This window comes from Neovison vison, chromosome 1 (assembly GCF_020171115.1).
Source record: "Neovison vison isolate M4711 chromosome 1, ASM_NN_V1, whole genome shotgun sequence".
NCBI lineage: Eukaryota > Metazoa > Chordata > Mammalia > Carnivora > Mustelidae > Neogale > Neogale vison.
In genome coordinates, this window is record NC_058091.1 from 199,489,525 (window position 1) to 199,502,288 (window position 12,764).

At 50.5% G+C, this 12,764-nt stretch overlaps 1 protein-coding gene across 1 annotated transcript; it reads right to left on the reverse strand.

Annotated features, from left to right (window-relative positions):
- Window positions 1-314: 314 nt before the first annotated feature.
- NR2F1 (nuclear receptor subfamily 2 group F member 1) lies at window positions 315-9,997 on the reverse strand. Its single transcript, XM_044265591.1, has 3 exons — window positions 9,385-9,997; window positions 6,439-6,966; window positions 315-1,352 (listed from the first exon to the last, which is right to left on the reverse strand). The coding sequence occupies exons 1-3, from the start codon at window positions 9,845-9,847 to the stop codon at window positions 1,072-1,074; spliced, it is 1,272 nt and encodes a 423-aa protein (XP_044121526.1). The 5' UTR covers window positions 9,848-9,997; the 3' UTR covers window positions 315-1,071.
- Between the last annotated feature and the right edge of the window lie 2,767 nt (window positions 9,998-12,764).

Consider the following 12,764-nt stretch of genomic DNA (forward strand, 5'->3'; position numbering starts at 1 on the left):
CAACCAAGCCTACCCCAGTCCCCGCTTATGTCCATCCGTGCAGGGCACCAACCATCCACAAGCTCATAAGAGCTGCTGGGAACGCCCAAGAGGCCCTGTCCTCTCCCTGCCCACCCCAGCCCACACAGAACCTGACCCTTCGCATTTACAAAACCAAGGCAGTGGCTTGGTTTTAGGAAATAAACCTAGACCGCTTAATAATGGACCTTAAAAGTTTCCACCTTCACCTTCCCATTCTAATAATAATTGGAGTGGAAATTAATTGACGGGTTCTCTTGCACTTAAGACATCTGTCAAGTAACCAGACACGTGGGTTTTGCTAAATTCTTTTATTTTTTGTTTAAATTTTCACTTCAATTTTAATTCTTGAAGAACAGCCTCGACAACATATATCGCACTCATTATAAGAAGCAAAGGGTTATATCAAAAATTATTAGTATAGAATCACAGGAAATCTGGTTTGGAACCAGAAAAAAATACAAAACAGATATAGATACATAGACACAGGACAATTTTTTTATAATTATTTGGAAAATGTTATTTTCCCCTAATTCTTGTTTCCTTTTTTATGTGCATACGATGTTTAAATTTTACAAAAAAATGAAAATAAAGACTAGTATTTTACAAAATGAATAACAATGTTTGGGGCGTGTGTGTGTTTCTACATAGAATTCAGTCCACTTCCATGTGTTGTTTTCTGTACAGAATATATCCACATCCGTCCACAATAAATCCTGGAAGGTCCATTAGTCTCCTTCTGTTTTATTAAAACTTTCATGGTCCTCTCTTCCAATTTTTTTTTTTCCTTTTCTCACCAGACACAAGGTCCTTTTTCTTTCCTTTCCAACATGTTCACAGATCTGATCCTAAAGAGAGTCTCTTTTTCTCCTGGTTTGCAGCTCGGGTTGCATTTCTGCAGGGTGGGCTGCTCCTGTCGGCCCGGCCCACCTCCCCCGTGCCTGGCTGCACCCTGCAACAGCCGCCTGATGTCCCCGCAGCTTTGGAGTCCAGGGCCCCCGCCGGTCCAGTGAGTCTCTAGGAGGGCGGGGGCAGGTGGGGAGCGCCCAAGGTCTAGGAGCACTGGATGGACATGTAAGGCCAGTTGAAGCTGCTCCCAGACAGTAACATATCCCGGATGAGAGTTTCGATGGGGGTTTTACCTACCAAACGAACGAAGAAGAGCTGCTCGATGACGGAGGAGGACACGGTGCGCAGGGAGGGCAGTCGCAGTAGGAGTTTGCCGAAGCGGCTGGGCTGGTTCGGGTACTGGCTCCGCACGTACTCCTCCAGCGCGCACTGAGACTTCTCCTGCAGGCTCTCGATGTGGGCGGCGTCCGACAGGCCGCAGGCATCTGCCCGTGCGGCCACGAGAAGGGCAGAAGAGGGGAGGGGACGCACAGGTTAGTGACCAGCAAAGGCACAAACAAACCCTCAGAGATGTTTTTAAGTTGATAAGAGGGAAGACAGGAAATCGAAGGGAAAAGGGGAAAAAATCCTCTTCTCTTTACCTCCCCATTCCTTCTTCACCATTCCCTCCTCTCTGCCCCCAACACCAACAAAAATAAATCACACCCCCACCAAGCCTCGGGGAGCAGGAGACGGAAGCACACACGGGCAGAGAGGCAGCAACCTCTCCAGTCCCTTTGTTTTTTCCTCTTTCACCTTTGGATTAAATCATGTACGATGTTGGAGCCATGTTTGCCGTGCGGAGCAACCTGTCCTCCGCCTGGAGGGGAGCATCGTTCCGCTGTGCTCATTAAAGGGAGGACTTTTGCCCCTTTTGCCCCTGATTTTGGGGTGTTCAGAAGCCCTGAAGAAATACGTAGCTTGGGGGCAGTTTTTACAGGCTGCTTGGAGTCCTCCCTCTCAAACCCAAATGACCCCAACCAAAATCTTCAAGGAGAACCTAGACTGTCTAGTGAATAAACACCTGGGAGGGGTAAGGAATCATGGGCTGGCAGTGCGTGGACTCAGATCGAGCCCATGCTTTAGCAATACAGGATTTGAGATCCGCTATCTATGCGACCAAGAACTCTGTAGCAAGCCTCGGTGAGGGTGTACACTTCTATCTGTGCTTTAGATCAAGTAATTGAAAATTGGTCACATCTCTGTAAGCTGTATAATAATCAGAAGGAATATGGCTCAGTTACTCCAGGCTGTGGAAAGGAGACATCTTCAACGACCAGACACAAAGCTGGGGTGGAGGCAGCTGCTGTTGCTGCTTCCAAACTGGGAGGTGGGGAGTTGAGGGGGGGAATTGGGGAGATAGGCTTCCTGTCAGAGGGCCAAGGGGGAAAAAGGCACTTACACACAATGACAGCATCTTAAAACCTGTGTGTTTATCTCATATCAACCAAGGCTCTTCATGGTCTCCTAAAAATATTTCAAGACAGTAGTTTATACTATATAAACTAACTAAAGGCAAAGAAATGGAAGAGAAGGTGGAATCAGAAGAATGAAGTGAAAGCTTCCTCTCTTAGTTCAAACACCCATGTTATTTCTTATATTAATAATAAATATTTAAAAAACAGAAAGATCACAGAGGAGCCCTTAGCCAGTCAGGAGGTTGACTAGAGATCAAAGGCAGAGTTCGCTAATATATAGATCTGGGGAGAAATTCATGCATGGCGCATGCCCCCGAAAGGACATTATATAATTGTGAGTGGGCAAGTGTGACCCCAAGAAGTCCTACCAAATGATTCAAAGTGAAACCCGTGTCTGCTGAGTTTCTGAGCTTTATGTCTTTGTATTTCAAGAACTGGGATTTACAAAGCACTCTAACACCTTCATCTACAAGGCAATGGCCTTGAGCAAAAATACAAATAAAACTAGTGCTAATTCAAGGACTTCTAAGGGGGGGGGGTCTCCTTTGACCCTGGATCCAGAATGCGTTCCTCTCAGATGTCTAATTACTCCCGCCAGCCACCCGGGTGCATCCACACTGGCCTGACCTGGGAAGCCAGTGAGATTTTATGGCTAGCAGGGCGAGGCAGGGGCACTTTAGGGCTCCACTACTCAGGGGAGGGGAAGCTGAGGTCTGCCCTTGGCCTTACTTGCTAACCTGGCCCTGCTGACTGGCCACCACGCACACTCATATTTACATATATCTTGCTTTACATGCATTATCTGCCCATTATGGCACAGGATCCCTTTCAGCCTCAGACAATGTAGTATGAAAAGGACCCACTGATACCCCAGCAGATTTTTTTAAAGACCCATATGGCATCCCCTCAGGTCTGTAAAATATTTATCTGATATGCACAATTAGGGCCCCCGGAGTGCAACGACACTACCCTTCTCCCAGCTAGGCCAGTCCAAGGGAGAGAAGCCCGGGAAGGGCTTGCCTGGGCCCTGGGCTGGCTGCTTGGATTTCTTTCCTCCTTTGAAGGCAGAATGCCTGTAGCGGGGCCTGGCTGCCAGGTGCCAGCCGGACAGCTCTGTGGCCTCCCTCCAGCAGGAGTCCCACTTCAGGTCTGGATTCCCACTCTAGATATCCATCCCCACTCTGGATATTCCTGCAACAGGAGTCCCCCAACTATGGACAGAGAGTATGAGCTCTCAGATCGATTGGGTGACTGTGGCAGCAAAGCGAGGTGAGCAGGGGGTGTAATGAAGTACATATTTACATTCCATGAGATATACCCGAGATCAGAAAAGGAGGGAGAATATACAGAATTCATGCCTCACTTTTTATGTGGTAGTGTCAATGCGGGAACCTTCAATATTTCTTCTATAGTATATGGAAAAGAAATTATGTAAATAAATAACCATTACGGCTCAGGCCCTCCCGGCTTAGCCTTTGTAGTGCAGAGAATGTATTTCATGGTGTGCATTCAAAAGAGTTTAGTGTTCAGGAAATATAGATGTAATCAGCTGCCATAACTAGAAATCAAAGTTATTATTGTGCTGAAAATGGATTTATTGTATTTATGTTAACTAGATGGCTCCTTTCAGAGGAGGTCCCATTTATTTGAGGGAATATTTAGGTGTATGAATTAATGAATTTTTTAAAAAAGTAAGTTCAGGTCATGACCTAGTCCTTGGATGCTTTCCAGAATATTAAGGATTAAGCATACCATCCGGAGGCCAAATGTGAAAACCACCGCAGGGAACCCCCGTGCCAGCTTCAAATACTTAGCCGGAGCAAACCTCGTTGGACAATATGTCTAAAACTGTCTTTTCCATCATTCAAAGTTTGCTTAAAAGTTGGATGACTTTGAGAAGGCTTCCCATGAATTCCCTTCTGGCTAGCAATCAAAACAAGTTTAGTCAAAAGTGGAAATGTGTTGTATGGAGAAGGGGGGTGAATTACTACTGACAGCTCCATTTCCATTTTCAGATATTCTGTTTGCAATTTTCTAACAAAATAATGTTATTGTTCACTTCTCAGCCTCCCCTGCACCTTGAAGATGTAGTTGGGAAACTTCTCCGGGAAAACTTTTTAAAAAGGAACACTTTTCACGGGGATGTTTTAGGATGGAAAGTTGAAAGAAAGGCATGAATAATTCCACCATCTTCCCTGTGGCCAGCACAGCCCATGCCTCTCTCTGGGAAAGGGCAGGAGATCAGAAAAGTCAAGGGAGTTCAAAGAACCTAAGTAGGGGACATGGGAAAGGGAGGAAAGACCTTTCCTGAGAAGACCTCTGTCCAGCTCCAAGTCACATTTCTGCTTCAAGACACCTCACTGGATGAGATTTTAAAACCCCAGCTTCCCCGACACTGGCTTGCTTCCTGATTAATTTGGCTAAAGAGCCGGGTAGTCGAGAGCCAGCCAGGCCCCAGGCCTGCCAGAGCGAAAGCAGCCCGGTCGCTGCTTCCCAGGCTCTTTGTCACTTTTGAAAAACACGTTTCCATCAAGAAGACTTATTAAGATAAAATGCATTCAAACACTGAGGAGGCTATTCAATAAATCTTCCATTTGTTTTAAGGTTTGCACTTTATCCTCTTGCAAAGAATAACTCCCTCTCCCACGAGCAGACCTGCATTTGCACTGAAAGTAAAAGGGGGGCAGTCCAAGTCCACGGCTCTGGCCACCCTGCATACAAATGAGATGCTCTTGTCTAAATAAATTATCTGCTGTTCAGATCGATATTAATACTACATTTGCTACATTACAATATTGTGCAAATTTAAGAGTCATTTTAATACAATGTAAATACGATTCTTCACGCACGAAAGCCAGGAAATATTGATAGATTATACCATTGCTTACTGTTCAACAAGGCCTTGGGAAAAGGGTTTTGCCATCTCTGCTCGGGAATGGTTTTAATTTGGCCTTTGGAGGTCCTGGCTCTAGGATAGATTTATTAGGATGGTTTATTTGTTCTCTGAATGGAGGAATTAAAAACAATAGTGCCAATAATGGGAGTAAAACTGCAGCTAACCCTACTCACAGTGGGCAAGGCCCCGGGACCCAATCTGAGCAGCTCTGTTCCTCCACCAGCCTCCTTTCTGGCTTTGTTTATATTTCCCCCCATTACCTGCTGTCCCGGGTGTTTATATGTTTCCCTCTTGCAGGTTACAATAATAAAAAGCGGGCACTGTTCTCAGAGGCTCTGACTAGAGCCTTCAAAGGCAACGTTAATGCACTTTCCTGGAAGTTAATTTGAACCATCTATCATAAGAGAAATTGTTAACATGCATGTTACCACCACCTACATTTAATTTGATATTTTTAAGGCACTCTGTTAAATTTCCAATGTTCGTGTGTTTTGCGTGGATAGGCGATTTATCTCTGGGCGGGAATCCTCCCATACTTGCGGGTTCTACAGTATTCCTTTTGTTTTTTATCTTTCTTGTTTAGACTGAATCCGTTTTTTACGACCCTCAATAACCTCAGCAACTGCAAACATGAATGGTTTCCGATAAGGGAAAATCAGGCAGCAATAAAGCGGGATTATTTATGATTTATTTGCGCGTATTCTTCTCTTTCCACCTCTGTGTGTGTCTCTCTGTGTCGGGAAACACATCCAGGGAGCGTGCCACACAGAGGAGAAAGCCACATTCCCACGTTCTCTTCCTTCCCTCTCCTCCCCCAGAAACACTAAACGCTGGCGCACACCACACGCACACACATGCACACCGCACACACGCGCAGCCAGACCGTCCCCACGCCCCCCCAACCCCTGCACACACACAAGACGCGCACCCGCCGCCGCCGCCGCCGCCGCCGCCCCGCGTGGGGGTCCGGGCCCCCAGGCCGGGCCGCCCGCCGCCCGCCTCCCAGCCGCCTCGGCTCCCGCACCGCCGCGCTCCCAAGATGGCAGCGGCGCCTCGGGCCGTGTCCGGGCGCTGGGGCCGCAAGTCCCCGCCAGGCCGCAGGTCGGGCTCGGGCCCGCGGGGCCCGCGCGGCGACGCGGCGTAGGAGGCCGGGCCGGGCGGAGCGCGGCCTGCAGTCGTCCCCGGCGCTGCCTGCCCTCCCGGCGACCACAGCCTCACCTGACGTGAACAGCACGATGGCTTTGAGGCAGCTGTACTCGGCCGAGTCGACGTGCAGCGCCTTGAGCTTCTCCACCTGCTCCTGGAAGATGCGGATGTGGTCCATGAAGGCCACGACGCGGTCGGCGGACATGGGCGAGGCGTGCAGGCCGGCGGCGGCCAGCAGCGGCGCCACGTGCAGCGGCATGGAGCACTGGGCCGCGTTGAGCACGAACAGCTCGCTCCAGGTGAGGCGCAGGAGGGACACTTGGTCGGTGATCTGCAGATCCGGGAAGAAGGGGATGTTTCGGGCCCACTCGACGGCGCTGAAGAGCAGGCGCGCGGCCAGCTCGCAGATGTTCTCGATGCCCATGATGTTGTTGGGCTGCATGCATTGGCTGCCGTAGCGCGACGTGGGGTAGGGTTCCGCGCGCAGCAGCAGCGAGATGTAGCCGGACAGGTAGCAGTGGCCGTTGAGGGGGTCCCCGTTGGTGAGTGCGTACTGGCCTGGATTGGGTTGGGTTGGAGGCATTCTTCCTCGCTGAACCGCTGACAAAAAGAAAGAGAGAAAAGAGGCAATGTGCATCCAGAGGGCTTGCGAACATCGGCGCGACGCAGCGCACCCGACACAATGCGGAGCCTCTTCCTACAGCCACACACGCCCGGCGCATCTTCTCTCGCGCTCGCTCTCACTCACAGCCCACACCGGGAGGAAATCAGGGGTGAGGGCCTCCAGCTCCGCGGCTCAATATGCCCAGCCATCGCCTGCGCCCCTGGCCACCCTAGCCCTGCCAGAACTAGGCCTGATCTCAGGGCCCCCAGCCCGGCATGGCCAAGAAAGTGCCACCCAACCCCTCCACCACCAAGGTGTAACACACCGGTTAATGAAATCCCACTCACCCCTCCAGAAGGAAACAAATCAGAGTAAAACAGAAACAAACAAAAAAGAACAGGCGAAATCAGAGGAAGGTTGTGGTTCTAGGCATACGCCTAGAGCCTCTTCATTTGCGAGCAAGCAGTGTTTTGCTCAAAATGTTTCCATATTCTCTCAAAATGCTATAGAATTATCCTTAAAATAGATACAAGTTACATAACCATTTACAACTTTTGAATAGAAAACAAGTATCCTGCACCCCTCCCCTGCCCCCTCCTCCCCTTCGCCCCACACAAAGTTCACTGTTAAAAGCAACAGAAAATTGAAAAATTTCAAGAAAAAGTAGAACTTACAGTAGCCAAACATTATTGAAAAAAGTGGGAAATATAATTAATGTCTGTCCTGTGAGGTGCCACTGCAACCTGCAGCCAGCTTTTACCCAGTGAATGCACGAGCTTGCAACTGCAAAAACACTGGATTCATTAACCATCTGAATGCAAAACGTAAGCATGCTTTGAGTTCTTAAAGCTGACCAAAGTTTTTTTTTTTTTTTAATGTGTATGTTTTACTTCAACAGTGCCAGCGTTTTAAATTGCCATGTAAACAAAGACAACTTTAGGAAAAGTTAGGGCTACTGAACTCTCCCCCCAACAAATTAATATAGATATGTCCATGTACACATAGCTGTCTTATTTCAGGTTGTGCACTATTTTCTTAAATTTGCTTTGATTCTAATTTTAATGCAAGTCCCAATGCAATTTAAGCTCTTGAAACATAACAGCTAGAATACTTTTTTTTCTAATTATAGTTTTGAACTTGGCAGTTATTTTTCAATTAAATGAGAGCACAATTCAGGTTTTTTTTTTTCAGATGCCTACAAAAATCTCCCTGGAGCTAGAAATGAAGTCGTCATATTTGCCTGCTCCTTGAGATCTGAAGGAATTCAATTTCTTTTCTTGTGGCATATAAAATATAATTTTAAAGTCAATTACAAGAAGGAGTAATCTGCATTCTGCAAAATTGACTGGTTCGCTAATTTGACTATAAGACATCTTTAATGATTGTCAGGAGATAAACTTTAACTATAAACGGCTAAATATATTTATAAGAAAAGTGCTGCATCTCTTGCCACATGAACATGAAGCATATCTAAATACAACATCAAAAGTTGTGTTAAAAGAAACCAAACCCATACAACACAGGGATTAAATGAAGTGGAAGCTCATGCCAGCTGCAGTCTATGCATTATAGCCAAATCAGAAGGATCGGTAAATGCCGTTGTAAATTGTAATTTGTATGCAGTATTTAAGCAGAGGGTGGAGTTTGATGAAGAAATAAAACGAGTATCATGCTTTTAAAAAAATGACACAACTATGAAAGGACGGTTCAGTCACAAACTTTCCTTTCAAAGTAGAGGGGTGAAAACAAGGCCACAGCTCTGGAGGAGGCGGCCCCAGCTCGGTGAAGAGGAGAGGGAACCAGTGAACAGGCCAGAAGCCCCCCTTCCCCCCTAATTAGACCTACAAGTGCAATAAATCTCACTCCTCTTTTTCCAAGCTAAGCTTCCAAAAGGATGATGCAGCAATGAATCTATGGTTCAGGGTACTCCAGACTCCAGCCCTCCCCAATTTTAAATAAAGGGTATGAAGAGGTGGAGGGGAAAGTGGAATGAAAAACACAGAAGAGTTTTCTGGGGGAAATCAGCACCCCTCCCCAAGTTCATGCCAGCACAGCCCCCAAGCATCCTCACGCACACGCGGGAAAGAGACACACACCGAGCACATCCAAGACAGAGGAAGTAAGGGATTTTAAGCCACAGCTCACGATCCCAGGGACACAATCCTGAGCAGGCAGCAGGAGGGGTGGAGGAGCCAGGGAGAGGAGCGCAGGCCGGGAGGGGGAGGCAGCGGCAGCGAGCTTGGTTGGGGGGGGGGTGACGCCGGGGGAGGAAGGCAGCGGGGACAGGGGAAGCTGGGACGGGGCCGGGACCGCAGGAGCTCCAGCCCCATACAGCAGCCACCCCCGCGAGAGAAAGAAAGAGGGTCGGGGAGGCGGGCGAAGCTCAGGGAAAGAAGCAGAGAAGAAATATTCACCTTCCCGCCTCATGCCCACTTTGAGGCACTTCTTGAGGCGGCAGTATTGGCACTGGTTGCGGTGGTGCTGGTCGATGGGACAGTTCCTGTTGGCACGGCATGTGTAAGTTAAGTTCCTGCGGACGCTCCTCTTGAAGAAACTTTTGCAGCCCTCGCAGGTGAATTGGCCGTAGTGCTTGCCGCTCGACTTGTCCCCGCACACCACGCACTCGATGTGCTGCTGGCTCTGGCCCGAGCCGGGCGGGCCCTGGCCCTTGTCCCCTGCCGTGCCGGGGGTGGCGGGCGCTCCGGGCTGGCCCGGGGTCTGCGGCGTGTGCGGCGCACCCGAGCCCGCCTGCTGCTGCTGCTCGCCGCCGCCGCCGCCGCCGCCGCGGGCCGCTTGCGCTGCGGGGTTGGGGCCGCCGGGGTTGCCCCCGGCCACGTCGTCCTGCGGATCTCGCCAGCTGCTAACTACCATTGCCATATCTTTGGGCCCGGGGAGCGCTGGGGGGAGCCGAGCTGCTCGCCGAGGGCCGCGGGGCGCGCGAGCGCGCTGGGAGGGGAAGGGGAAGGGGAAGGGGGGAGGGGGAGGGGGCGGGGGGCCCGCCGGGCGCCCCGGGGTCGCGGGAGCCGAGCCCGAGCCGGGCACCGGCCGCTGCCTCCGCCGCCGCCGCCGCTGCCGCCGCTACTGCCTCGGCCGCCCCGCTGCTGCTGCGCGCCCGCCCGCCCTGCTGGCGTTTTGTTGTGGTTCCTGCTGTTTTCTTTCTCTCTTTTTGCAGCCCCCCCAGGCTCTCTGGCTCCCCCCCCAACACCCCTGCTCCCCTCGCCCGCTCCCCCCGCTCTCGGATCCTGGGGGGGCCACGCTCTCCTTCCCCCCCCTCCCCCCCCCCCCCCACCGAGCAAGCTCCCTTCTCTCGCTTTTTTCTTCTTCCCCAAGTTGCAAAATCAGAAATGGCACAGGCGGCAGCCGGGAGCGGCGCGGGGCGCAGCGCCGGGGGCGGCGGGCATGGGCCACGGCGCGCGCACACACTCGCCCTCCGCCTCGCCCGCACCCCCGCGCACACACACACTCTCACACACACTCGCTCACCCGCGCCGGGCGCCCGCCCGCCCGCCGGCCGCTCCGGCTACACGCTGCGCGCCGGCTGAGCCGACATAGAGGAAGCCGGCGAGGGCGGCGGCGGCGGCGGCGGAGGCGGAGAAGGCGGAGGAGGAGGAGGAGGAGGAGGAGGTCGCGGCTGCAGGCGCCGCTGGAGTCGCCGCCTCAGCTGCAGCGGCGAGCGCCGCTGGAGGAGCCGGGGCCCGGGCGGGAGTCCGAGCTGGAGTCGGGGCCGCAGCCGGAGCGCGAGCTCGGGTCGGGGCCGCCCGCGCCGCCGCCGCTGTCCCGGCGGGAGCCCTCGCTGGGCTCGGGATTGAGGGGAGCGCGGTGAGCTGAGCAGGGCGCGGGGCGAGGCTGCCGGCGGTGATCAGGGCGCGTTGGTGTCGGGGGGCCAGGTCCAGGGCTGGACGCAGCCAGCCATTCAGGAAGGCAGCGCTGGAGAGAGGGAGGCAGCCGGCGAGGAGGATCACACACTTTGCTCTTTTTGTTGTGCCGGTGGCGCCGGGCTCTCGCTGCCTTCTTCTTTCGGGAGGTGACGGAGAGGGAGAAAAATACGAGATAATTCACGCCGGCGACGAAATCACAGCGAAATCGAAAAAATAAAAATCAGAAGAAAAAGAATTGCAATAAAAAAAAAAAAGCGAGAGACATCCAAAGTAGGTCGAATAAATAATCCTCTTCTTTTCCTCTTTCTTGCTCCTTCTTCTGCTTCTTCTGCTATAACACACAGAGCTAGTTAAAAAAACCCTGGAGATCGCCCAAAAATGTTCTTTTTTTAGTATTTTAAATAAGTGCTCTTCAGCCGGGAACCAACACCCTCCCTCCAAAAAAAATCATATATGTATAAAATAACGATAAGAAGAATACGAAGGGGGTGCCTCCTCCTCCTCCTCCTTTTTTTTTTTTTTTAAGTTTAGCCCTCTCTCTTCTGCAGGAATGGAGTAAAAGACAAGGAGGAGGGAGAAAAAGAGAAAGAAGAGGAATACAAGGGAAACAACTAATAGAATATGTAAGAAAAGAAAAGGGAGAGAGGAGAGAAGGGAAGAGAAGAGAGAGAAAGAGATTGAGAAAGAGAGACTGAGAGAGAGAGGCGGAGGAGGAGAAGAGAGAGACAGAGAAGAGAGAGAGAGAGGAGAGAGAGAGAGAGAGAGAGACCCCAAAATTGAATGCGTTTAAACGGGAGGACTCGCAGAGCAATGTTTCCGAAAGGGGGATCTGCGCGAATGTCTGTATATAGTGAACTTTGACACTACTATTGAAACTGACACGTTTCTATGGAGATCGCTGCCTTATATGGAGCTCGTGTCAAGGAGCCAAGAGAAGGGCTGCTGGCAACTGATAATCAAAGGCGACTGACTGGTCAGAGCCCTGAATCGGGGGGGAGAGAAAATGGGAGTCTAAGGTTAGCCAAGCCTCCAGCACGCCATTGGTTGGAGAGCCCCTCCCCCCCTCCTCTTTTTCTTTCTTTCTTTTTTTTTCCCCCTCCCTCTTAGCTACCTACTGACGGGGATGGTGAGGGGAGGAGGAGGGAAAGTGAGGGAGGGGGGTGTGCTTCTGACAAGCGCAATTTACATTGAGATCGCCCTGCGCTGCTATTTACTCTGAGACCTGATTAGTATGGGTCGTCTATGGTCACACACACACACACACACACACACACACGCACACGAACACTAGAGGGGGAAGGGATGGCGAGGGGGAGAATGCCTAGTAATGGGTGAAAGAGAATTAGAAGGAAATTATTTTGATTTCTTCTGAAAAGTTTTTAAAATTAGGTTTTATGAGCGTGAAGAGTGTCGTTGAAAATGTTAGGAAAAATTTTAATGAGAAATAAACTCTTACGATTTTAATGATTCACGAAATATGCTGGGTTGGAATTGTTTTCTTCGTTCACATATAAGCATAATCCAAGTGTGGATTCTGCTCTTTTTATATCCTTTAAGAAACAAGGTAAGGACTCCTTGTTTTGGCCCAAAGTATACATTGCTTTTAAAGGTTTAATTATGACAAAACACACTCCTGAAATATGCAGCTATTGCCACAAAATCAATCTGAATCAACGGCTCCTATTCATCCCATGATGATTTTAAAAATAAACTTTACAATCAATCCGATTTTTCCTTCTTTCTTTTTTCCTCTTTGGTATTCGCAGGCTGTTCCAAACTTCAAACAACGCTTAAATAATTACTGATAAAACAGAAGTAAGTCCTCATATGGGGGGGTGCAGTTAGTGCGGTCAAGTCGGAGTCCCAGGAAAAGAGGAAAGGGGCGAGCGACTGACAAGGGAAAATGGGAGATGGGG

Excerpts from the sequence above, each read along its gene's own strand:
- NR2F1 (XM_044265591.1), bottom strand. The coding sequence starts at position 9,847 with ATGGCAATGGTAGTTAGCAGCTGGCGAGATCCGCAGGACGACGTGGCC. Across the intron at positions 6,967-9,384 it reads AGTGGGCATGAGGCGGGAAG|CGGTTCAGCGAGGAAGAATG; the intron begins GTGAATATTTCT and ends TCTTTTTGTCAG. Across the intron at positions 1,353-6,438 it reads CATCGTGCTGTTCACGTCAG|ATGCCTGCGGCCTGTCGGAC; the intron begins GTGAGGCTGTGG and ends CCGCACGGGCAG.